Source organism: Tiliqua scincoides, chromosome 13, assembly GCF_035046505.1.
Source record: "Tiliqua scincoides isolate rTilSci1 chromosome 13, rTilSci1.hap2, whole genome shotgun sequence".
Lineage (NCBI taxonomy): Eukaryota > Metazoa > Chordata > Lepidosauria > Squamata > Scincidae > Tiliqua > Tiliqua scincoides.
This window is the reverse complement of record NC_089833.1, coordinates 15,840,866-15,867,871: the sequence shown is the minus strand read 5'-3', so window position 1 is coordinate 15,867,871 and position 27,006 is coordinate 15,840,866. Positions and strand designations below refer to the sequence as shown.

Genomic DNA, 27,006 nt, shown 5'->3' with positions numbered 1-27,006 from the left:
TCTCCCCCCCACTTCACCTTCCTTCCTGCAACTCTTCCTCTGTCCCCTCCCCCCCCCAGAATAAACTCTTGGCTTCTGCACACACACACACACAAAAACAAGCTATTGAGATATGGCTGTTCTTGAGGCACAAACTCCCAAGTGAAGCCAGAAAGAGATGAGGTCACTTATGGACAGGGTCAGATGGAGCCCGAGAACTCCTGATTTCCAGTCTCGTTCAGTCCACGGCAGTTGCAGAAACTAACTGGAGAGCCCCACTATAAGAAGGGATGGCTGCTGGCACAGCAAGCAAGAGGAACGTAGTGGGGGGAGCTGAGATTTGCCCCCCCCCAGAGGCCCAAGACAAGGTGTAGCTTGACGTCAGATAACCGCCAAGAGGCCACAATTTCAACTAGCCTTGCTCCCACTAGTTAGAATACCCATTACGATACAAAAAGTTATTACAACTTGCACCTTCCACAAGGAGGTGGAGAGGAACAATAAGGCAGTGGCAACAGCTTCTCAGTGCAAAGGCTTGAAAAACTCAAGGAGCTTCAAGATGCTCCTTGGGCACTTGAGATGCACAAAAAGGGAAAGGAAAGAGCCCAGAGTAGGAGATGAACTATTCAGCAAGCCTTGGCTCCTAGGAAGTGAGAACTGGAGCTCCTGCAGAGTTCTGGCTGTCCAAAGGCCACTCCTAGCAGCTCTTTTTAATTTTATTTTTAATGGAGGGCCAAGTTTCTAGTCCCTATCACTGCACTTATGGTTGACTCAAGTCATGTCTCCAAGACACCCACTGCCCCACCATTGCCAGAACAACCTGCTCACTTCTCAAGGTGGCAAAGGTACACCAAGTCACCTATTCTCTGCCCTTTGCTAGAGGAGATTTTGAACTCGAGAACGGAGCACCAGGAAAGAGCACTAACCCACTATGGGGACACCACCCCAAACTTGAGGAATCAGAGCCATGATTACCCATGGGGGATGCAACACGGGCACCTCATTAACTTGGTTCAAAGCTTCCTCTTGCCAGGGCCTAAAGAAATGCAGAGTGAGATCAAGGGGCAGCCCCGTTCCCTTTTAGATTCGAAAGTCAGAGAACAACAGATCCTGGAACAAGAGTGAGGTTTGATACCTACCCTTTACAGGTCAAACCTTCCAGTCTATGCATTCCTAGTGCACTATTGTCTCCAGGCAAGTTTAATTTTCCAGTTTTAAAAGACAAAAAAGAAACCTGGGGATGATTAATCCCCAAATTCTACGGCAGGAGACAAGCAGCAGGTGTGGAAAACGATCCCTTTTTCAGAAAAAAAGAAAAGAAGGGAGACACCAGAACATAAAAAACCCACCAATTGGCAACGGAAAAGGGAGAGGAAGGGAGCACAGAGCGGGGGGACGGGCAGGGGGGATGCTAAAGTGCAGTTAATACTCCCAGAGGGTGGAGGGTTCAATGGCATCAGCAGAAGCTTTCAGGACTCCAGCGTGGTCCCCCTTCAGGTACTTGCCGCCGACCTTGATGGCCACCTTGTTGTAGTCGCAAAACTCAAAGAAGAAGTCCACGGGGCTGTTGCTGCTGCTGGTGATGGAGGACTCGTTGCCGACCATCCAGTACTTCCCAGTGGAATCTGAAAGGGGGGGGAAGAGGGGGTGTTGGCAGTTGAGTGCCCCACCACAAGGGAGAGGTAACAACGCAGAATCTCCAGGGGGCCTGGCTAGGGGAAGCCGGTTCACCCCAGGACATCACAGCACACACACAGGAGTACGGTGGGATATCCCGGGTAGTGCCTCATACCCATTTCCCCCCCCCGAGCACCTCCATCTTGGATCTTGCAAAATCTTGAGATCCAAGATGGCAGTGCCCAGCCGAACCAGGAAGGAGATGCTGTGAGGGCCTGGTGACCCAGGTACATTGAGAACCAGGGTCCTTGCCACTTATTCTGCATCTGCTCAAGAAAACAAGGTACTGTCAGATCTCCCCTCCACCATGAACTCGCCAGGTGGCCACTGAAAAGCTGCTCCCCCACATCCTTGGCCTTCTGATTCAGCCTGCAACACAGGGACAATAATGGGAGCCAACACAGTGTTGCTGTTGGGTAAGACAAGGACTGGGGGAAGACCTGAATTCAAGCCCCCACTTAGGTACGAAGCCCACTATTACTGGCTGTTTTGTGTCAGGCCTTCCCAGGTTTTTCTTAACATGTTGATTGGTCTGCTGCCACACCTGCTCCTTCTTTTAAGGGAAGGCACCTTATTGATTTGTGTCATCAGCTGCCCAAGTCCTTGCTTTAAATATGCCATGCAAAAAAAAAAAAGGTTTCTCCCTACAATTAAATTATTTTGGATGTACAGCAAGTCCCCACTTAAAGTCATTTCATTACAAAGTTGAGAAAAACCCATTCCTGCATATGTGTGGAGTTTGCACAGTCTCCCCATGTCTGTGTGTACGCGCAACCTCCTGATTTTAGAAATGGGTTATGTCAGAAGGCCAGCTGCAAGGGAGGGCACCAGGATGAGGTCTCTTGTTATCTGGTGTGCTCCCTGGGGCATTTGGTGGGCCGCTGTGAGATACAGGAAGCTGGGCTTATGGCCTGATCCAGTGGGGCTGTTCTTATGTTCTTAACTACAATTCCCAGGAGGCCTTGCAGGTCTTCTTGTTATCTGGTGTGCTCCCTGGGGCATTTGGTGGGCCGCGGTGAGATACAGGAAGCTGGACTAGATGGGCCTATGGCCTGATCCAGTGGGGCTGTTCTTATGTTCTTAACTACAATTCCCAGGAAGCCTTGCAGGTCTCTTGTTATCTGGTGTGCTCCCTGGGGCATTTGGTGGGCTGCTGTGAGATACAGGAAGCTGGACTAGATGGGCCTATGGCCTGATCCAGTGGGGCTGTTCTTATGTGTGGGTTTTCTCTCACCCAGAAAACTCACATTTATTTCAGTGTTTTATTAGAAATATTTCAGGTCTTTATTTAGAACAGCCATTTTCAACCACTGTGCTCCGGCACACTGGTGTGCCACGAATGGTCCGCAGGTGTGCCACGGGAATTTGGGAGAGGGTCATTTATTCGTAGGGCCATTGGGGGATGCGAGTCCCCCACCAACAGCATGGTGTGCCTTGTCAATGGTCAAAACACTGATGGTGTGCCTTGAACATTTTCGTGCCCTTTTGGTGTGCTGTGAGATGGAAAAGGTTGGAAATCACCGATTTAGAAGTTTGACGATCTCTGGTGACAAAAACTATGCTGTAGGAGCACAACCCTAGAACCACTGAGATAGTAGATTTAAGAAACCTTAAATTGGACATTGGGAACCCTGTAAGTATTTGTGGGGATGCAACCTACTTCAGTGTTGCACAGCATAGAGCCTAAGTAGCAGAGAGGCCTAAGGAGAGGAAACTGAGCGCTTTCCACATGCGCTGCCTCCGACGCATCCTCGGCATCACCTGGCAGGACAAAGTTCCAAACAACACAGTCCTGAAACGTGCTGGAATCCCTAGCATGTATGCACTGCTGAAACAGAGACGCCTGCGTTGGCTCGGTCATGTCGTGAGAATGGATGATGGCCGGATCTCAAAGGATCTCCTCTATGGAGAACTCGTGCAAGGAAAGCGCCCTACAGATAGACCACAGCTGCGACACAAGGACATCTGCAAGAGGGATCTGAAGGCCTTAGGAGTGGACCTCAACAAGTGGGAAACCCTGGCCTCTGAGCGGCCCGCTTGGAGGCAGGCTGTGCAGCATGGCCTTTCCCAGTTTGAAGAGACACTTGGCCAGCAGACTGAGGCAAAGAAGGAAGGCCCATATCCAGGGAGACAGACCAGGGACAGACTGCACTTGCTCCCAGTGTGGAAGGGATTGTCACTCCCGAATCGGCCTTTTCAGCCACACTAGACGCTGTTCCAGAACCACCTTTCAGAGCGCGATACCAGAGTCTTTTGAGACTGAAGGTTGCCAACAACAGCAGAGAGGCCTAATTTCTTGTCTTGGGAAATTAGACCTTTCAGCTACCATCTCCAGCTCTCCACTATTTTGGCCCCAGTGGAAGGACCTCGGAGGCCCCATAAGAAATACAGGAGATTCCGGAAGCTCTCACGGGTGTCCACCCTCCCCAGAAAAGCCCAGTCGAGCTGACTGACACAGGGCCAAGCTTGTACCTTTGATATTGTAGGCACCATCATTAAACTCCAGCTGAAAGACATCATAAGAGGAGCGGTTGCAATCCAGGGTGCCGGTCACCTTCCGGCAGCCGATGAAGCCGTGCTCCCCCCGAAGGACGATGATGGGCCTGTTAATCAGCTTCATGAGAAAGTGCTCCGTCTCACCTACGCAGCAGGGAAGACAGGAGATGTGTTGCCGCAGAGAAAAACAAACCAGGTCTCCGTTATACCCGGAAGCCCCCTTACCCCAAGACAAGACCTTTAGGTTGCGCAAGTCACAAGGAAGACCTGCTCAGCATCTCCCGTGCTACTCTGAGAGTCTGCACACCTTAAGAGCAACACCCCCCCAATCTCAAAGCAACACTGGAGCACACACTGGGGGATTCTCTAGTTTCAAAGTCCACACAAGACCAATTAACTCTCATCAGCTGGTGGTGTGGGTAGCCTGAGGTTGTGGAAAGCTACTGACCATCTATGGAGGGGCCAGAGTTGAACTTGGGGCTTTGTGCATAGAACACATATTTTCTATGCACAAGCTCTTGGGACCAGCCTTCACATCCCTCCATGGCATCTCAGCTCCACCACCTTCTTGCTTCCAGCCTCAACACCCACAGACATCCAATGGTTTCCTGTTCCCACAAACACCAGTTTTTCTCCCTTGCTACCCCGGATGCTTGGAACAACTGTGGGGCTTCCTTCACATCCCCTCTCCGCAAAGCCTTTTGGCACCACATCTCACTTACAGAAGGAAATGGGAACCAAGTTCATGTGCAAGCCTCACCTGGCGCCATTACCTAGATAAGCCCTTGGGGGCTTAACCGTGTTGCTGCATAGCCCGGCTAGTCGCCATCCCTCCTCCTGCCCACTACTGAGAGGTTCTTACCGGGTGTTTCTACCGTGGCGGCCAGCTGCCCATTCTTCTTTGCCGTGACGTATTTGCCGTTTGCCGCTTTCAGGAGGATACGCCTGTCGCACCACTCAATATCAAAGTAGCAGTTGGCATTCCTGAGGTGGCAGAGAGAGAAGGCAAGCGCAGAAAGCATTAAAGACGGGGGAACACCCTAGAAGAGCCACATTCATACCCCACCCCTTCCCAGACAAAAGAGCTGGCAGGAGTGAGTTTGGAAGCGGCACAGAGTCCGAGACAGGAGCAGTGCCGCCAGCTCTGGGTTCAAGTTCTGCTTCTGCATTCAACAGCCTTTCCCAAAGGCTGGGTCGTGGTCTGGGCCCTCCTATCCGAATGGGTCCCAATCAGAGCCATTCTGAAGGCACTGGCAGCCCTGGAGGCTTCTTCTGGGTTGCACCAGGCCGGTGACCCACTCTACCGGCCCCCGTAGGCCTCAGAAGCTACTTCTAGTTTTTGGAGACAACTCCCAGTTTGCCTCTGAAAATCAGAAGTAGCTTCTGCGGACCATTTGAAGTCCAGCACTTGGAGGGTCACTGGCCCAGCATGACCTAGACAAGGCCTCCCTGGCACCACCAGGGGCATTGCAAAAAAATAAATAAATTCCAAGTGATTTCTCCTGTGAAAGGCACTCACTTAGTTGAGGCAGTGGATTGCACCCCACCATTCGCAGTGAGGGTCCAGTACTTCCCAGTATAGGTCCTGAAGGTGCATTTCTTGGTATCTTTGTTGATTTCCAGTTGGAAGGTTTCTTGGTCGCTCTCCTCATCCTGATTGGCGGAGAGGTCCATCCCTGGAGAGCAGCAAGAGAGGGAAGCAAGGGTGCACATTTATAAGTCAGATTGTCCCTGTTTTTGGCACGGAATTCACCATTGAACACAACTGTGGTTCAGCTCAAAACAACCCAGATGGTCATATATCTAGACCAGGGGTGTCCAAAGTTTTTGGCAGGAGGGCCACATCATCTCTCTGACACTGTGTCGGGGGCCGGGGGAAAAAAGAATTAATTTACATTTAAAATTTGAATAAATTTACATAAGTTTACATAAATGAATATATTAAAGATGAACTTATATGAACAAATGAAGGGCTTGCAATAGCTCATGGCCTATAAAAGGCCTTGTACAAAGCAAGGCTGGCCTTTCCTTTGCTGCCTCTGCTGCATCACAGACGTGAAACAGCAAGCAGTGGAGGGAGCCCTCATCCCACAGCTCATGCAAGAGGTCAAACAGTTGCCCTCACGCTAAGAGCAGTTGCGTCGGGCCGGTGCGGGCTCCAACAAATCTCCAGAGGGCCAGAGGCTCATTGGAGACTGGAAACTCCCTGAGGGCCGCATTGAGAGTCCTTGAGGGCCACAAGTGGCCCCAGGGCTGGGGTTTGGGCACCCCTGATCTAGACACAAAGCTTAGACACACACACACACACAAGTCTGAGAGGCAATTTTTAAGCAGATCTCGCGGCCTTCCAAAAGTTTCCGGGATCGAGTCCTGCATGTCAGGAGCACCAGTAGCTCAGTTTGTGCCAGGGCTAGACAAAACAAGCCATGCTCAGACAGGAATCCAATAGGAAATGCTTAGTCAGCGCATGCCGTCTCCAGAACACACACTCCCATGCTTGGCAAGCCTTCCCTCTCTAAATACTTGCAGAGCCACAAAACTCAGCCTTCTGCTCTCTCGACTCCGGGGCGCACAAGATTCCCAGCTGCAGAGGCAGCCCAGCCAGGAGAGGCTGCAGATGCTGAAAAGGGCAATGGCAAAAGGGATGCCCACGGGACCCTACACATGGAGATGTTCTCCCCAGCAAGCCCCACAAGTGAACACGATACATGCAGAGCACAGCTATGGGGCTCGCCTGGGATAACTGCAGTCTAAAAATGCACACATGGAGGGAACAACATGATCGAGTCCCACGCCTTGATCACATGCCTAGCAAAGACTGGTCGGGACAGGAGACAGCTGGGGTCCAAACCTACTCCCATGTAGAGGACTGAGAGCACCAGTTCGGCACTCTCAGTGCAAAGCATATTCAGCTAGCAGCAAGCACTGCAGTGGCAGATCCCACTGCCAAATAAGTGCCCCACAGTCCTTGCATCAACACCCCTGCCTTTGCTGCCCCCCCAACAATCAAGGGGTATTTAATCAGGGTTCTCGGAGCGCCAGAGCCGGCAAGGAGGAAGAATGTGCCTGCGGAAAACCAAAATGGCAGCACAAATCCACCTTGGGCCAACCCCAAACAAGTAGTCGGAGCATCCCAGATTCCATGGCCTCTTAGTTAGTTCACCTTTCCGCTCACCTTCGGGTTCATTCATGTTCATTGCAATGTAGCCAGTGACCCACACGATGACTATTGCAGACATTGGGTCATATCCATGGCAAGTCAGCCATGACTCAGCACCACCGAGATCAATGACGGACCTTAGTCACAGCCACCTTCATTGATTTCAAAAGGCTGAGTCAGGATACTCTGGTACATCCTATTAACATACATTTTTGAAAAACCCTTAAGAATAGAGTTACAACTTAGGGGCATCTCTTCCATTAAGAGTGCTTTAGTTAATCAGTCAAAAAGCACATGCTTCTGGAAACTGAGGCTCACACTGTCCTCAAGAGGCATCCTCTTCTCCCTAAGGGAAGGCCTCTTCCAAAAGGATGTCTGCTATGTGCATACACTGTCTAAAGAAGCCTACTCCTGGTTTCAATCTCTAAGTCCTTCAGTATCCAACTGGTTTTGCCCCACCGATGAACCAATTGACAAGGTTCTCTCCAACCCCAGGACAGGGAAGATCTGGAATGCAGGACAGCCAGCAACAGCTTGGGGGAAATGGGAAGACAGCCGAGCCCAGACAGCTGCAGGGAAACTGAGCCAGAGAGACCCCAGCTTCCCACGGATTGTGGCAGCAGCACAAGAGCCAGCTGCTGGCTGGCCTGGGAACACAATCAAGTAGCACCAGAATCGAACAACTGGCTTCAAATATCTCCCATGCCGGGATCCAGCAGAGGAAGCTGAACTTGGTTCGGAGAGACCGTGTCTCCCAGATGCAGATGGCTTTCGGAGGGCAGCGTAGCCACATTCCCGAGCTTCACAGATCAGCAGCTTCCACTGAAAAATTGGACCAAGTCTTGGTCTTTTGACACACAACATTCCTGGAGCTCAAGGGTGACCCATGCCACAGCCAGCAAGAGTTTGGGAAAGGATTTGTGGGAAGCCAGGAGCAGATTCACAAGACAGGGGAGGAGGCCAAGAGAGAGAGAGAGAGAGAGAGACCAAAGAATTCCTCCATGCTTCTCCCCCCACCCCAAAAAGCCAGCTGGGGGGGATTGGGTTACAGCAATTCATCAGAAAGGAATGCAGCTGGGACTCCAACCCTTTCAGAGGCCTGGAAACCGAGACTGTACAATAGGGTTAAAAAATCCCAGACTGTTTCTCTACCATTTTGGTTAAACCCAAAAAGAGAACACGCATACACCAACTTGGAACTGGAGGGGCACATCAAGAGAGCATTTCTGCAGGACCGAATCCAATCCTCGGTACAATAGACGTGCAAGCCAGAGAACATCTGCCCCCAGCCCAATACAGGAGCCCTGCTGGACTGGACTGGTCTAGTTCCGGCTTTCATTTCCCCGCCAGCTGCCCGCCAGGTGCCCCAGGAGCACCCACAAGCAGGAAACCGCCAATTTGTCCATCGCCACTTCATCCCAATTCCCCTTTGGCCACTTTGCAGCCCTCCCTGTCACTGGCTTCCTGGACATGATCTGGCCACACCAGGGCCAGATCAAGACGTTTTGGTGCAGCACACCACATCCTCCCTGTCAGCAAGGAACACTAGTGGGCCCAATCCACTAGACGTTCTCCTGTGCAAACCGACAAGAGCTGCACAAGAGGCATGGCAGTTGGGACTACATCCAAGATGTACTTAGCCTAATGGTTCATCCAGGCTAGCAGCCTTGAGTAAGCAGACTTTTCTCCTTTTATCAGACAGGGTAACAGCGCACGGTTTGCTCACACAACATCCCTCCTTCCCCCCCACCCCCTCCAGACACCTTGAATTTCGCAGACCACAGATTTTATAGTGTCTACAGTGTGTCGCTGTCATCAGACTTCTCACAAAAAACGGGAGTCTCATTTCCTGCTATTGCCTTTTCCGGGATAACCGCTTTTAAGCTTTCCAATTTACACTGCGCTGCACAGAGGAGTAAGTAGGGAGGCAGCCACCAAAGACTTGCAACAGAGATTTTTTTTTTTTAAGGCACTGAAGCAAGGGCACCCAGCCCCTTGCTAAGATTATTCTTTGCAAAGACCGCTGGGAAGCTGCAGTGCAGAACACACACTCCGGGGGTTTGTGTGTGCGAGATATGCGGGTGCAGAACTCCTTAGGAGTGGATCTGGAGACTTGCGGGAGTGGACAGAATTGCACACAAATTTGTTCCAATTTTGCTAGCCACGGAGAGGCCAGGGAGCTCTAGAGAATGCCAAGACCCATCAATGTGCACCTTTGTGCCACAACAGCTAGAAACTGGATTCTCTTTTTATGCAAGACTGTGGTTCTTCGATGTCAACCTCAATACCCATGTTGCACCCGCAACCCAGAATGGTTCCCAGAGGAGAGGAGGAAGCGCCACTTGCACACTGCAGTAGGGCTCCCTGCAAAATTTAGTGCTTTGCACCCCCTCTAGCTACACCACTGCCTCCCTTCTGCACACATGAATCGAGCCAAAGAAAACATGCTGTTTTACCTAGTATCCGTTTCACGTTTCTATTCCAGGATCAGGCCTTTGGACAGGGGCCCCCTGCCCTCCCCCCACCTGCAAGCAGCTTCAACAGCCCCCAGCAAAGCTCCAATCAGAGCTAAGATCACACACTGGGTGTCTCCTCTGGATGCAAACCCAACTGCAGGTACAATGGCCTACCTAACCTCACATGACCTTGTTCCTGTGCGCACGATGCGCAACACACAAGTAGAAGCCATTGGTGCAAACCACTCAACACTGAACATAACTAGGAGGGCCATTGCTCTGATGGGAGGAGAGCTGAAGCTGCAGGGCAAAGGGAAAGAGATGCTCAGGGTGATGTTGTCCTGGCCCTCCCCTCCTACCACCACACCTCCCTTGAAAAGCCAGAGAAGCGCATTTCACTGGGACACTGTTCCAAGCTGAATCCCCAGAGTGCTCATCTGCACACCACAGTGCAGGCAGACTTTAATTACCAGCCTTGTCAAGGTCAGGTGGAGCCTTGAGAGAAGTCAGATGACTTCTAGTCTGGTCTCCGCACAAGAGCGGAAGTGGCAGGCCGGGAGAGACACAAGGCAGAGAGGACGGGGAAGAAATTTAACTTATCTTCCATTTCTGCAAGATGACAGCCAAGGAGTTGCAGTGGGAAGGCTGGCACATGAGAACAGCCTGATTTTCTTGTCTCTGATGGCGCACTCAGGTACAGGTCAAACCTGGACCAGAAGCAGGGACGGCCCACCTATTAGGCCAGCTGAGACCAGTGCCTCAGGCAGCATCATGGGGGGCATTGAGCACATCATGGGGTAATGGGAGGGCAGCATGTGATATGCCACCTCAGGCTGCCCAGATCAGGATCGTGGGAGAAGGACACTAGCAGTCTCACTGTCGCTCTTCACGGACCGGCCCAGGTCATTGGCAAACACGCACAGCCTCACCCTCACATGACAAACCGGGCAACTCTGAGAACCAGATTCTACACTTAAACTAAGCTATTCTCAACTAGTCCCAGATGATGCTCCAGGGATCCAAAGGGGTTTGTCGGAGATCCCCCCCCCCCCAAAATAAGCTTCCATCAGAAGATCAGCAATGGTGAACTAGCTTCTGTAAAACCTTCCAAAGCTGTCTTGCTATCCATATTGCTGGAAAGAGATGTGACGGCATGCATGTTCGGTTCATGCCACACTAGGACAGACCAGCTTTGGGGTCCCATGTCAACTCCCAGCACTTCGATAGCCTGTAATACAACCTTGCCTTGTACTAAAGCAGACCCAGTGGCCCATCTCTTCCATTACACTGTCTGCTCTGGCTTGCAGCAGTTCTCGGAGGAGGGGGGAGAAGTCTCACACCCATCTTTAGCTGAAAATGCCAGGAATGGAACTTCATGCTAAGCGCATGTCCTATCTATTTATTTATTTAGAAGGGAAGGCACAATAAGAAAAACCACCACCATTAAAGATATGTACAAATGTGTATTAAAAAATAAGCAGTACAAAGAATACTTCTGATAGTGCAACATGGGGGAAGTCGAATGTTCCAATTACTTGTAGCTTTGCATCTTACTTATGTCTTACCACTGATCTAGTGCCCAAAGCCCTAAACGCACAGTGCTTCTGTGGGAGACGTGGCCTTCGGCAGATGGGCCAATATTGAGTTTTGTAAAGATGAAGAATCTGAAGTCTCTAGTCTAGAAAGCAAGACCCCATAGACATGGACTCCAGCAAGCCCCCTTGGCCACCGGTTCCAGCTTTGAAGGGTGCGCACCGCAAGACTACAGTTCGCAAACTTGGCTCAAGAGCTGTAAGCACAGGGCAGGCTGAGGGTGATGGACCTCTTCCAGGCTAAACTCTTGGGGACAAGCTGCAACAAGCCTGGCAGCCACACAAGGCAAAATTAATTGTCGCAGAGTGCCCAGCCACAGATGCTCCACGGCTCGTACCCCCAGCGGGAATCCGACGTGCAAACAACTCTTGGCAGCCCGCTGGGAATGGAGGAGATTAGAAAAGGGGCTGGAGCCCTGAGAGGACAGTCAACAAGCTGAACTGCTTTGCAACAAGTTCGACAGCTGGCCCAGAGGTGCAGGGGCCAAGAAACACCGGTGCTGTTGTGCCATGGGAAACTCGCCATAGGGCGGAAGGCTCAATGCCTATTATGACTTTCCAGTTGAGGACTCAGGTGCATCTTTCGAGGTGGCTGCGCAGGTAGATCTTTGAACGTACAAGACTGCTGTGTGCAGAGTCTGAGCCTTGGGTTGTCTAGCGATACCAGCGCCCGCTGGCAGCAGCTCTCCAGCGTTTCGGAGACAGCGTCTCTCCCTCCTGGGATATACAGGGGTTGAACCTAAAACCCACCACTTAGCTGCTTGGTTGGCAAGCAACTGGGATGCCAACACAAGGGGAGAGCAGCGCAATATAAGGGCCGAGGGTGCCTCAGATCTTGAAGCTAGGAGTTCTCCTACAGAGTCTTGGGCTACAAGCCACAGACAGGCACTCCCAACAGCACAAGACTAGGTCAACAATGGCGCTCAAGAGCCTTGGCGCACTGCTGACATCAATGAGTCGAGTACCCAACAGAAGGCTTCCTGAAGAGCAAATCAAATACTGTAATCAATTGCAACATTCCCAGCATACCACAGAACACTCCTGCCATCAAGGGGTGCACAATATCTGCGGGAACTGTGAGTGTTTGGGGGGGCCGACATGCATCAGGGCTCCCTTCATACAAAAGAAACAGCTGATCCTGTGAGTGGGGGCACATAGTCCAATGCTCCTCCTTTTCAGAAAACAGGCCTCGCACACAGAGAGCTAGCATTTCAGGGAGAGGCAAGCTAGCCAACTCTTCCATTCATCTAATTCCCCACCCTCCCCACTGTGATTTCCTTTCTGGAAACGTGGAGCATCGGCTACCTGCAATCCGGAGTGGTACAAATTCAGGAACAGCCTTGCCCACCATACCCAGGAGGTCAGGTTGAGAATTCCCAGGAGAACATCTGTGGAACCAAAAGCATGAAAAAGCTTCTCCCCACCCCCCACTCCCATTTGCACCTTCTCCACCCCTCCCATTTGTTGCACTAGAAGCTTGCAACTGACAGAGTGTTGATGGCTACACATGGCCAAAAGCCACCCCAGAATGCTGCACACAGCTGGGAAGGAGACCTTGTGGAGCCAGGGGGCTGCTATTTGACTCCCCCAATAAGGTGCGGGATGGCGCATTCTTGGAATGTGCAGAGTTGGCCAGTGCTTCTGCACAGTTGTTTGCCACTGCAGAACTGTCACATCCCAGTTCCGTTCCCGGCTGCCCGCAATCCTAAACTGATTTCTAAATCCACACACTCATAAGAACATAAGAACAGCCCCACTGGATCAGGCCATAGGCCCATCTAGTCCAGCTTCCTGTATCTCACAGCGGCCTACCAAATGCCCCAGGGAGCACACCTGATAACAAGAGACCTCATCCTGGTGCCCTCCCCTGCATCTGGCATTCTGACATAACCCATTTCTAAAATCAGGAGGTTGCGCATACACATCATGGCTTGTACCCCGTAATGGATTTTTCCTCCAGAAACTTGTCCAATCCCCTTTTAAAGGTGTCCAGGCCAGTCGCCATCACCACATCCTGTGGCAAGGAGTTCCACAGACCAACCACACGCTGAGTAAAGAAATATTTTCTTTTGTCTGTTCTAACTCTCCCAACACTCAATTTTAGTGGATGTCCCCTGGTTCTGGTGTTATGTGAGAGCCACTCCATTTCAGTTCCCCATTTTCACAGCTGGCATTTCCACCCATGCTCAGCCAGCTGCGCACTCTGGCAAAAGAACACAACAACATTCCAACTCCGTCACAAACCTGGCAACGAGAGCCAGTCATTAGTCGCACCTCTGCTTCAAGGCCACCGGCCACCTGCTGCTCACCAAGAGCTGGCGAGAGCCAAGATGCTGTGGGAACAGCTGAAATGGAACTGCTGGCCAGATTGAACCCAAGAAGGGCCAATCTAGTCCACCATCTTGTTTCCCAGAAGCCTCCGGTTGGCCATTGTGGGGAACCCCCTACAAGCAGGGCATACAGGCAAAAGCTTGTTGATGCTTCCCAGCATTATGTATTCAGAGATAGACTGTCTCTAAACCTGGAGGTTCTACACAGAGTTGTAAAGCTCGACACGTTTTTTTTAAAGCGGCAGGAGGTTCCCTTCCATGTAAAGGGTGGAGATGGTGCCACACGGTCTTTTTGTTGCAGTAGACTAGACTCTCAGGTAATAATCAGGGGTGGACCACCATAAAATTAACACAGCATTCCACGAGTTAAGACAATTGCCAGACTGCCAACATGATGCTACTTGCTACTCCAGTCTTTTAAAGGTTTATTTCCCCCCTCCCACCTATATTCCAGCAAGCCAGTCTCTTGCCACAGCTAACCACCTCACTGGATCCCTGAAAGATGTACAGCCAGGAGGGCGGTCACTGCAATAGCACTTCAGCACCACCGCAACAGACACCTTTTGGAAGTCAATCTATTCACAAATCTCATCAAGGCTGCTTCAACTCCGGAGATCTTTAACTGGGGCTTCCTGAATGGGGAACTGAAGAGGGATGGGGCCAGCACAGAAGGAGCCCTGCTCCCCGAGGGGAAGCCACCAACAGTGCACTGGGGCAGTGGTCAGGCAGACCCACCCAAATCCCACCTTGTGGCACTGTCCTGTGCAGCCAGTCCTTTGCTTCCCCCCTTAAAAAAAAAAAAAAAAGACCACTGGCAGGTCTGTTTAAGAGTGCCACAAGTCTCCCCCAGCCTCAGCAACTCAATTCTCAACCCTCAATTCACTGTCCAGGCTTCAGATTCTTGCCAGTTAGGCACAGGGTTCAGATGCTCTTTTCCGACTGCCTCCCCCAACCAAAGTGCAGCAGAGCGAGGGGCTGGCCGTCACACCAGAGCACTGCTGCATCCAAAGCCCCCCACCACAGAAAAAAAAAATCAGCTGGCAGGAGGGGGCAAAAAATGGATGCAAAAAAAACAACCTTGCGGCACCTTTACTACAGCGTGAATCCCTAGCAACAGGGCAGGCTCGCTACTATAAGGAGTAACCCCAAGTTGTATTTGAGAGAGTCATGCTCCACAGGAAGTGTGCAGTGGAGAACGGGCGGAGGGGGTGGGGAGAGAGGAAAATGCGAACATCTGGCAAAATGCACTCAGACCTGGTGACCTCCTCCATCTCTTTGGAGCCTGGGGGACATCAGCTCACTGCCCCCACCCCCAAGCGATCCCCCTCCTATAACCAATTCCAACAGCCAGGTTGTTCTGGCTTGGACAAAAACAGCAAGCCAATCCTGATTAACCACTTAGTTGCCAGCTGCCCCAACAAGTCACAACTGCAAATGGAAGGACTGTGAGAGGGAAAGAACATCCCTCCATCCACTCTCTCCATCCCCTGCATAATTTTGCAATCACGTTCCCCCGCAGGCTCTTTTTTAATAGACCGAATGGCACCCAAGAGGGGCCGCTCTCGTGAAACTACAACTATTCCCAAGACAGATCCGGTAGGATCCATTTGACCCAACGGCTAGAGAAGCTCCAAGATCCACCCAATGGGCATTTCCCCTCCTTCAAAATCAGTTCCAACAATCCCAGAATCCCACCTAGCTTAACCTCATCAGCCAGACGCTCTACCAGCCCCCCCCTGCTTCCTGTGGGGGGAGGAACACTCTTCTCCCACCCTCCCTGCCCCCCCTACAAGAGACCTACAAGGATGCATCTAAAGGCCACCCTTTTCTTCCTTCTCACTGGAGTCCCAATTGAAGGGGAGGGGGCTCATCCGTAATGAGGGGCAGATGCTCAGTGGCCCCACACCATCTGCCGGGCTCTGCTGCTAATTAGGGGAGGTGGGCAGCCGCTTTGCTCCATCCATTTTTTGCAGGAGACAAAGCCACAGGCTCTGCCCGCCCACCCACTTGCGCTCTCCGCAACCCTGCTGAGGTCTCTGGGAAGCTGAACAGCATTACATGCTAAAGCATCAAGAAAATGCACATGGGGGGTGGGTGGGAAGGAGAAAGGAGGGGGAGATCTCTTCCAGGCTTGTGGTGGTGGTGGGGTGAACCTTGGCAGGAACAAAGCAGGAACAGACCAAGCTGGTTCGTGTCCTATTAAAGCAGGAGTGTCCAAACATTTTAGCAGGAGGGCCACATCATCTCTCTGACACTGTGTCAGGGGCCGGGAAAGAGATAATTAATTTACGTACAATTTAAAATTTGAATAAATTTACATAAATGAATATGTTAGAGATGGAACCTATATGAATGAATGAAGGTCTTGGAATAGCTCAAGGCCCATAAAAGGCCTTGCGCAAAGCAAGGCCAGCCTTTCCTTAGCTGCTACTGCTGCATCACAGACGTGAAACAGCAAGTAGGGGAGGGAGTCCTCGTCCCACAGCTCAGATGATAGATCGTACAGTGGTCCTCATGCTGAGAGCAGTAGTTTCGGTCCAGCATGGGCTCCAGCAAGTCTCTGGAGGGCCAGAGGCTCATTGGAGACTGGGGGCTCTCCAAGGGCCTGATTGGGAGCTTCCGAGGGCCGCAAGTGGCCCCCGGGCCGGGGTTTGGGCACCCCTGTATTAAAGCATAGCAGAGTCCTCCTACAACTCTGGCGGCGCATGGCTTGGGGTCTTCATAAGGCAATCCCACCCAGCTGAAGGCACCATTCCACTCCCACCTTTAGCCCTAGCGTCGCACCAGCCATGTTGCTGCCAAACACAAGCCAAGAATGTGACATGGAATCAATTTCCTTTAAGTCCAGGAAATCTGGCTTGTACAAGCCAGTAAGCTCTAGCCAACACCACACCCCATTTGCACGGGGCAGCACTGAGCCTCCACAGAACCTAGACAATGATCTCTGTCAACTAGTCAACTAGCTTGCAGACCTTCCTCTGCAATGTGTGGTGGGAATGGCAGCCAAGTTTTAGAGTCACTGCTCATAGGGCTTCTTCCCTCTACAGCAGTGTTTCTCAAACTGTGGGTCAGGACCCACTAGGTGGGTTGTGAGCCGGTTTCAGGTGGGTTGCATAGCACCTAGCTCAGCCACCTCTGGAAATACAGAGCTGAATACACAGGATGCAGAGCTGCTGGCTAGGGTGGGCTTCCGAGAGGCCTGGTGTTTTGTCCTGAAGTGGTGGAAAGATGGGACGCTGGGAGGGCTGTGTGATTGGAGAAGGATCCAAGCCTGCCTTCTGCTTTGACTTCCAAGCTGGAATGCTTGAATTCTGAGCTGTGCAAAATAACAGTAGTGGGACCTTTGGCTGATCGCAGCTTAGGTTTGAAGCCTAAATTGATGATGTCAGTTCCAGCCATGACATCACTCCCAGGTTAATGACACCACTTTTGGTGCGTCCCGACAGATTGTCATTCATAAAAGTGGGTCCCGATGCTAAAAAAAAGTTTGAGAACCGCTGCTTCACAGAGTTAGAAGTCACCTTCTTAACAAACGGTGTCCCAATTTGCTGATCAATCATAGGTGTCGATTCACCCTGCACAAGTTTGCACACGAAGCAAACCAACAATTTAAAGAAAAACACCTATTTCTTTGAGATTATGCATGCAATATATCCCAAGCAATCTCTCCGTTGAAGAGGCATTCTCCCTTCTTTAACACAGCAGAGAAAGCCTCTTCCATGGCTGCAAGCATCATCTTGACTGTGTGCACCTTCATCAAGAGGTTGAGCATATATTTTGATGAAAAGACACTCAAGGTGGCTGACGATCTTAAAACTAAGTGCATCAAAACTACCATAAATTAACTGCAGCAAGAAATTACTGCACAGAGAGTTGCAAAGGACAGACCAGAATCTCACCAGCTGCAAGTCAACCAGAGAGGGATTTACAATCAACTTGCAATGCTGGAACAAGAAGAGAGGCCTTTAACAGGTGCCATGAAACAGAAGAGAAGGAGCCTGCTGCACTCCGCAAGGCAATTACATTCCACGTTATGGGGCAAACACTGAGAAGGCCCTGCTATGGATTGTCTGAGAGGTAGGGCACTCCCCAAGCAGGTTTGTGGATGTAGCCATGATAGTGAGGCCAGGTCAGCAAAGAAGCCCCTTGCTTTGGCCTTGCAGGTTTCTGGTTTGCCTTCAACTTTGGTCATCATTTTTCCCATTAGGATGAAAAAAAGCTTACTCTGCCCAAAGGACCAGATGTGTCCCTGCAGCATGCCCAAAAAGTAGCCCACAACTGTTGATTCAGTACTGGGTAAGATTAACTCAGCAGAAACCGCTTCCCTGGTTGGAGAGGAAAGTCAGCTGGCAGATTTGCTAGAATAGCAGGTCTGCTAGAGATTGTTATTTTTTTACCCTTTTCCTTCCAACCTTGGAAAGATGGCAAGGATGGGGGAGGAGGGAAATCCCGTTAGACAAAGGAAACTGATGCATTTAATTCCAAGCCAAGGGGAAAGGGGTGTGCACCCCTCCCCCTCCAACATTTGGCTTTTCAAATCTAGGTGTAACCATCATCGCCGCACAGGAAGCTGCAAAGAGGACACCCAAGGCCACCAAACAGATGTTTTTTGGGGGAGGAGGCCCAACGTAAGCCTTGGCAAAGCAGCCATTTGAAGGCAACTAACTGGTGAGCTCTGGTAGGAGTTGAGAAGAGATGGGGCAGGGAAGGGGGGGGAGGAAAGAGGCCACATTTATGACCCTTGGAAATGCCAGAAAGGTGATCCATTGTCTGTCCCATTCAGGAAGGCTTGGAACAGAACAATGGGAAGCAGATTAGAGGCTCCTAGAGGAGTTACACATTCAGCAAACATCACAGGACTGCTGTTCGAGCCCACTGCGCATGTGCTATTCCAAAGCGCATGCCATGGGGGGTATGCAACTGCCCAATTGGCTTGCATGCAGCAGCTCACATCTTGCATTTTGCACGTTTTTACACCGCCCTTCTTCCAAGGTGCTCAAGGCGGAGTACATAGTTTCCCCCCCTCCTTTTCATCTTCACAACAACCTTGTGATGTAGGCAAGTCCCAAAAGACAGTGACTCACCACTCAGGAAGCTCCACGGCTGAGCAGGGATTTAAACTAGGATCTTCTAGATCCAAGTCCAACTCCCGAACCTCGACACCACCCTGACATCTCAAGCAATACACACTGTATTCACCGTCTATGGGTAAAGGCCCCATGTTCATTTATATCCACACACATGAATGGATGCATGTGTGTACAGGGCTGTTTGTATACATGCAACACAACTCACCAATATCCTTTTACTGCCCCGCTCGAAGCATATGTGCATTTTTGAATGCTCTCCTGCATTTAAGCAGGCTCTTTGCCTGCACAAAGTGCACCAGGAAAAAGCCTCCTAGCTTTGCCTTTGCCATCACGTACTGGTTTCTACCCATGGAAAGTCTTACTGAAAGTGATCTAATGGTGGAGTGCAATAGTCCAGCCCAGCCCAGCAAGGACCAGATCTCCAGCAAACATGCCTGAATGGGTAGATCAGCTGCGCGCTTACTTTGGGAAAAGAAGACCCCCCAAAAGCCTGAGAGGGTTCAACAGCCATGAGCAACCATGTGGCAGAACCACGTGATCGATGGGGGTAAAAGGAATCCTAACAGCCATTTACACATTGCATATTTCTGGAACTGTGAGTATCTCGACTCCCGGCCTCTTCCACACTCCCCTCCCCCCTAAATCAGATGCAGATTGTCAGAGCAGGAAGGGAAATTTCAGAAATCCGTCTACAACCTTGGCAGCCATTTTCAATGTTGGGGTCCAACCACGGAACACATGAAGAAAGCACCACTGAGCAGACAGAATGGATTTCCTGCTCTAGCGAGAGTTCATAACAAGGATTAGAGCACAGGGGGCCCAACTTGCTTAACAGGAGAGCCACATCCGATCAACTTCAGATGTTTGACAGCCACCATATTTAAGCAGCGTTTACGTTCTTAAATATATGTACTCCCCATGAACATTGGATTTATTTTTTATCCAAGAGGACACCCAGTTTATACCCAGTAAATTGCAGAATTTGAAGATTTCTTATTTCCCTTTTTGCATCACAATATCAAAGGAGCTCAGCCAATGCATTGCCAAGAGCCACACATTATGTCTAAGAGCCACATATGGCTCACAAGCTACAGTTTGGCCAGCCCTACATCAGGGGGAGGGGTTCCCACATCATACCAAAGGCACTCACGCCTGACCAACTGATATTTCTTAGTATGCTGAGCAGCAAGCTTGGCCACTTCTCGTACCTGGGAAAGACTCCCAGACCTCCAAAAAAGGAGCTACGTGATGCCCAATTCCAGCCCCCCATGCTGAATGGGGTCAGAGGCACAGTGGTGTAGCTGGCCCTCTGCCATCTGGGACTTGACTCATGATGTCACCCCCAGATGTGTGTGACCCAAAAGTAATTGCAATGATGTGACGTCACCGCCAATTACTTTTGAGGCTACAGCACACTCAGAGAGGTTGCGTGCTGTTCTGAGCAGCCGATGGCTTTTTTGCCCTTTTCTCTCTCCCCCCCCGTGAGTTGGAGTAAGTGACTCACAACCTCTCTGAGTATCTACGAGGGGAGTGCAAAACAAGAAGGTGCCCCCAACTTTACACCCCCCTCAAGGCATGGTCTCCAGGGCCATGTACCCCCTACCCCACCTTAGGTACGCCACTGGAGAGGCCCTCCATCACGGCAGCCACTCTAAGCTTACAACAAGATGCCCCCGCTTGCAAAATGCAGCTCCACGAACAGAGTCAAAGAAGCCACGTTGCCCCTTGCAGTACACGCAGCCCCTCTCCTCACATCTGGTTTTCCAGAGCGACAAAGGGCTGAAATAGGAGCCTTCCTCCCTCCCCCCCCCAACAGCCAGCTCTTGCACATCCACAGTCACAATCCCGCCCTTGTTCTGTTTGCCTGCCTCTCCCGCCTCCATCCAACAAAGATCCCACATCTGCCATCATCCAAGCGCTCTCCTCGAGAGGGTGGAGGGCTGGGTGGGAGTCCAGGCAGCCCCCACCCCATTCATTGCACGAGCCATGCAGAAGAAAAACCCAGAATCCATTGCTTTGCTTGCAATGGGGGGGGGAAGATAATAAATCTGACTGCCAATCATTCTGCAAGCACAAAAAGGCTGCAGGCTCTCCATCTACTGTGTGTTGCAAGCTCACAAAAACCACCCGTACAGTCTAAAAAATTTAGATCTACACCAGTGAAGCATCAGTCCAAACCATATTTGGAGCCAGGTGGCCAGATGCCCTTTCATCACTCTTCCTGTGAGGACTGCCACTGCTCTTGTTCCCAAAGATTTCAACCCCATGGAACTTTGGCTACATGGCGTGTCTATCCAGAACATCAATAGGAAGCTGTCTGACAGAGTCTGACCTCTGGCAGTAAAAACTGAGCTAGACAGACACAGACTGGCAGCAGTGGTCTATGGTTCCAGACAGGGATTTTGCCCTACCTCCCTGTCCCGTCCCATCCCCAGAAACCCATAACCACAGAACCCTGGCTTATACAATAGGTAGAGCCCAGAAGACCAACGTACCTGCATATTCTGGTCTGCTTGGCCCATTCTGAACAGGGGAGCAGTCAGATGTTGCCCACCCTGGCAACCCAGGGACCTCCAATGACCACCAGGAGTGCATCACAGGTCAGAAGAACACACTTGCTTTGCTTCTCTACAGCATCTCCAAGTATATGGAGTGCCCCAAATCTACTGCCTCAAGCAGCCTTACACACAGCCTATTTAGGGTAGGCCTATTTTGTTCCTAAATTGCCAAGGTCGATTGTCTTGCCCAATTGTCACCAAGTGAGTTCACGGCGGAGACATGGACAAGGCTGAGCCAATGCTTAGCCTCTTGTCAATTAAGAGCGCTTAGAATTGCAATTATCTTTTCCAATAGGCCAATCATAAGGTATTTTAGATCCTGGCTCTCTCAAGAGCGTGACCCTCTTTGACTACTAAGAAGCTGAATTGCTTCTGCATTACTGTACATAGAGGGGATTCGAACTCAGTTCACTGGTGAAGCGCCACAGACACATCTTGGCTCTGTGAGTCGTGTTCCTTCATTGTCAAGGCACAGCCCCAAGCAGCAGCCATGGCCAACCTGAACCCAGGAGCCTTGCAGGACACCCAGGATGGTGTCCTTTCCACAGCAGCACACCATCAGAACCCCACAGGGTTGCCCCTTGGGTGTGCAAGTACACAACCCCAGTTTGCCGAACTTGCTTTGGCAGAGTAGAGATGTTGGCAAGGAGGGCATGTTGGGCGCGCACAGCTGAGCCAGCCAGAGGGGCAGCCGGGAGCGCCAAAGCTCTCTTTTGTTACTTTAATGTAGGTCACATTCTTCCCTGTAAAGCTAGAAAATTGGCCACTCAGATTTGCAGTGGAAATCTAGCAGCCTGCCAGCTTTGGGCTTCTGCACAGAAAAGCTAAGATGTGGAGTGGAGATGATGCCAAGACAGGGCAAAATGTGCTACCGTTCTGCGGTAGCCCCAAGTGCAGTATTGGGGGGCATAATCCAGCTTCCTGGGGGGAAAAAAAAATCACTTTTTTATTTTAAACAAGCAGGTTTCTAGTCCTCAAGGTGCAAATGGGGTCTGAAATATCAGAGGATGCTGAACAGCATTTGCAGTGGGGGGGAAGAGGCTAGAGGCAGAAAGACAGCAAATGCTTGGGGCAAGGGGGGGAACCTATCATGATCACTCCTTAGAAGGCAGGGAATGCCTAATGAGATTCTTCAAGTCTTTATTTATGGGGGTGGGGGAGGTAATGCAGGGCCTTAACCACTACTTCTTTTCAACTGTGCCTGATCTTTATATTTTTAGAATAGGGGGGTGAGCGCTTTGAGGGAAGGCTTGGCGGTGGCAGAATTAGCTGCCTTTGATCTCCTGTTGAGTCAGCTTCTTGGAAGAAAAAAAAAAAGGAGCTGGGATGCTAGGTTGCTTCTTTGCAGAAGAGCAAGAAGCAATGGCAGGAATGCCAACTGCAAGATTTAAAAGACATGACTTAGAAAACATCTTGTAGGATTTTCCCCCTCCCCCCATTCTGCTAATATTCTTAAAAAAAAACGGATTTGGGGAGGGGGGCTTCGGAGCGAGACAGAGAGAGCTCTTTATCCCCAAGGCATCTCTCTACCCACCACCATGCCAAATTCAAACACAGCATGGGTCCGCAGGGGGTGGTTGGTTGGGATTATATCTTGGGAAAGGTAATGAGCAGCTATGCTACTACTTCAATGCAAAAAAAAACCTCTACCACCTTATTATGCAGTCATTGTCCTAGGTGTATATTTTTTACAATGATATGTTATTTCTTCAGCTCTGATCTCATCTTGGCTTTGGAAAAAAGCAGCTTGATTTCAGTTTGGTAAAAAGGACCCCTTTTTCCTCTTCCCCCCCCCCCCCTCAAGAGGGGAAGTTTCAAGGATGACCCAGGCAGGAACAAAAGGAGGAAAGTGTTTTTAAAAAAGAAGAGAGGAAGACCAGCTGCATAAGCAAGGCTTGCAGGAAAGCACGGATAAAGTAAAAGCAAGGATAAAAGGGGGGGGGAACAAGTGGCTTTCATTGCACCAAGATGTTCCTTATTCCACCAAGAGTTACACCCCCTCCCCATGCAAAAAAAGATGCCATCATCTTTGAACCGGCAAGCCTGAAAGCTGATCTAGTCTTGCCATAGTAGCGCTGGTTTGTGGAGGGGTGGGTTTGAGGTCTGGCAAGCCTCAGTGGGGGGGGGGAACAGGGACAGATGGGAGAGGCTGCTTGTGGGTTTAACCCACAAGCACAGCAGGTAAGCCCAGCCCAGCCAAGAAGAGGCAGGCGCAAAAGGCAGACCTGGGAAAAAAAGGGGGGGAAGGTGGAAAAGGGGGGGAAAATGTAGGACTATTGGATAGTTGGGGCACCTTTTCTGGACTGCCCTATTAAAGAGGTGGCACCCCCTCCCCTTATTCTATAAAGATTTGTATCACGTCTCAAGAGGGGAAAAGCAACAAAATATGGGAAAAGCAACAGCTGGAGGGAGCGACAACCCTGGACTCTTCTACAAAGACTTACAGAGAGTGAGCAAGGAAAGAAGCAGAGAGGGGAACTGCAGTGTTTGGGGGGCAAGAATATCCGGGTAGGTGAAGCTGGCAATCCAGTGCTCCTATTCTAGGCTTGTTGGTTCCCTTTAGGATGGTTATAAAGCTTCTTCCCGACTGCCCCCCGGAATCCTTTGTCAGAGTGTAGGGCAAATTGCATAGGCCTTGGCTGTAGAAATTTTGGGAGTCAAAATTTTTTAAATAATCACCGAGGCCCCCCATAGCAGCATCCACTTTTGTCTCCCATTCAGGAACACAGAACAAATCACTTGGGGGGGGGAGTATCCTGCGACATGTGTTAAAGGCCCCTCCCCCATTTTTCAGTGGGCAGATGGGGTGGTAGAGGCATAAACCTTTGTCCTGGGAAGGTTTGTCCCAGCCTGGCCCATTAACCAAAGTCTCAGTAAGGATCAAGGCATTTGGGGAGGGGGACTGAAGTCTCCTTTGCAACCTCCCACTCTCCCTACCCACCTACCCAGGGCCAGTCTTATGCTCTTACCTGGGAGTAGGCCCCACTGAACACAATAGGACTTCTGAGAGGACCTGTCTAGGATTGGGCTGTTAAGTCAACTCCCAACAGGCTAAGGACCCATTCACAAGACCACATTCATTCCTTGGCCCACATTGCCTGCCTGCCCTCCACACCACCCTACCACATCCCCATGATCATTGACACATCATGCGAAATGAGTTCAAGGGCTACTTTAGAGCCCAATCCTAGGCAGAAGCAGCAAGTCTCATTCTACTCAATGGGGCTTATTTCCAGGCAAGCATGGAGAAGATTGCGGCCTTGGGCTTTCCTGGGAGTAGGCTCCATAGAACACAATGGGATTTACTTCTGAGATCTGCATTGGATTGGGCTGTGAGTCCCCTGATGGAGCCAACATCAGCCACCAGGAAATCCAAAGTGCGGAGAGAGCCTGTGTGAACGGGCCGACTTACCTTGTCGGGTGGAGACGTTCCTTTCGTTGCCGGCACGCAGGACCACCTGCGGAGAGCTCTGCTCCAGCACAAAGAGCTCATCCTTCCCCACCTTGGCGCTCTTGCCAGCCTTGAGGGTGCCGCTGGGGCCGGAGGGGGCCAGGTACTTGCCCTGGCAGTCGCGGAAGGCCACCTTTCCGGCCCGGAACTCCAAGGTGTAGCCGGTGCCAGGCTCAGGGGCCTCCACCAGCTGCCCATCGTGGCGCAGGAGGCGGTGGTCGCAGGTCTGCAGGCTGTAGCGCTGCCCCTGGAAGAGGAGGGTGACCAGCGAGTCCACCCCCCAGGGCACATCGCGGTTGACAGCCAGCTCGCCCTGGGCCACAGCCAGGTGGGCGTAGCGCTTGCGGGTGACGCTGAAGAGGTGCACCTGCGGGTGCATGGCCAGGTGCACGCTCCACTTCTCGGCGCCGGAGACGCTCTGCGCGAAGCAGGACAGCCGGTCCTCGGTGCCCCCAAAGAAGCGCCGGTGGGGCTCCGACTGCAGCGACCAGCGCCCATCGTCGTGTGCCACGATCAGGAAGCGGCAGTCGGGGGCAGGCGCCTCGCGGTCACAGGACACCTGCCCATCCTTGTCGGCCGCCAGGTAGCGGCCCAGGTGGCTGCGCAGGAAGACCACGCCGCCCGAGTCCTCGCCGTCCTGCTCCAGCGTCCAGATCTGCTTCTTCTTCAGGCTGGGCGCAGAGGCGTTGAGCTTGAAGCCAAAGGCCTCCGCCGTCAGGTACTTGTTGCCGCAGTTGATCAGGCCGAACTGGATCTGGAGCGACTCGGCGGTCCCGTTGGCCGTCATGCTTGCGGCAGCTGCGGGGGAGGAAGGACCACAGTCCTCAAGACCCAGGCTGGCCAGGAGGAAGCCCCATGGACACAGCCTCCCAAAGAGGCTGCTGCGGACTGAGCTGGAAGATGCCACTCCTGGCACACTGGCCAGGGGAGGAAGCCCCCGCTGGACCCAATCCTGGGGAGGAAGCCCCATTGCAGCCCCCTTGCAGGAAGCAGGTAAGTAGACCTGCCTAGGATTAGGCTGGAAGGCTACACCCCTGGGAGTAAGCCTCCATTGGACACAATCCTGGAGAGCAAGCCCCATTGAGACTTGCATCTGAGTAGACCTGCCTAGGATTAAGCTGGAAGGCTACACCCCTGGGAGTAAGCCCCCATTGGACACAATCCTGGAGAGCAAGCCCCACTGAGACTTGCATCTGAGTAGACCTGCCTAGGATTAGGCTGGAAGGCTACACCCCTGGGAGTAAGCCTCCATTGGACACAATCCTGGAGAGCAAGCCCCATTGAGACTTGCATCTGAGTAGACCTGCCTAGGATTAGGCTGGAAGGCTACACCCCTGGGAGTAAGCCCCCACTGGACACAATCCTGGAGAGCAAGCCCCATTGAGACTTGCATCTGAGTAGACCTGCCTAGGATTAGGCTGGAAGGCTACACCCCTGGGAGTAAGCCTCCATTGGACACAATCCTGGAGAGCAAGCCCCATTGAGACTTGCATCTGAGTAGACCTGCCTAGGATTAGGCTGGAAGGCTACACCCCTGGGAGTAAGCCCCCACTGGACACAATCCTGGAGAGCAAGCCCCATTGAGACTTGCATCTGAGTAGACCTGCCTAGGATTAGGCTGGAAGGCTACACCCCTGGGAGTAAGCCTCCATTGGACACAATCCTGGAGAGCAAGCCCCATTGAGACTTGCATCTGAGTAGACCTGCCTAGGATTAGGCTGGAAGGCTACACCCCTGGGAGTAAGCCTCCATTGGACACAATCCTGGAGAGCAAGCCCCATTGAGACTTGCATCTGAGTAGACCTGCCTAGGATTAGGCTGGAAGGCTACACCCCTGGGAGTAAGCCCCCATTAGACACCATGGGGTTTACTTCCAAGTAGACCTGACTAGGAAGGCTGTAAAGCTTCCATTTCATGTGCACACACGTGCTTTCCTGGGAGTAAGTCCCACTAGACACAATGGGGCTTACAGCCAAGTAGACCTGCCTAGGATTGGGCTGGGCTCCCATCCTAGACACGCTTTCCCGGGAGTAAGCCCCTTTGGCTACCCTCGGGCTGGGCTGCCGTGCTACGCGCTTTCCTGGGAGTAAGCCCCCATTGGGCATCACGGCACTTGCACCCAAGTAGACCTGCCGGGGCTGGGGGGACTCACCGTCTTTGTTCGGCTGGACCAGGCGCGCCTCCGCCGCACAAAGCCCGAGCGAGCGAAGCTCCGCA

General features: G+C 51.7%; 1 protein-coding gene across 1 annotated transcript; it reads right to left on the bottom strand.

Annotated features, from left to right (window-relative positions):
- Positions 1–61: 61 nt before the first annotated feature.
- Positions 62–27,006, bottom strand: FSCN1 (fascin actin-bundling protein 1). The gene is made up of 6 exons (XM_066640538.1): positions 26,942–27,006; positions 24,751–25,587; positions 5,672–5,828; positions 5,015–5,136; positions 4,129–4,296; positions 62–1,604 (listed from the first exon to the last, which is right to left on the bottom strand). Exons 2-6 carry the CDS (start codon positions 25,574–25,576, stop codon positions 1,402–1,404), a joined length of 1,476 nt encoding a protein of 491 aa, XP_066496635.1. The 5' UTR covers positions 25,577–25,587; positions 26,942–27,006; the 3' UTR covers positions 62–1,401.

Coding starts and splice junctions, on each gene's coding strand:
- FSCN1 (XM_066640538.1), bottom strand. CDS start 25,576: ATGACGGCCAACGGGACCGCCGAGTCGCTCCAGATCCAGTTCGGCCTG. Junction 5,829..24,750: donor GAACGTCTCCACCCGACAAG/GTAAGTCGGCCC, acceptor GCTGCTCTCCAG/GGATGGACCTCTCCGCCAAT. Junction 5,137..5,671: donor CAATCCACTGCCTCAACTAA/GTGAGTGCCTTT, acceptor CTGCCACCTCAG/GAATGCCAACTGCTACTTTG.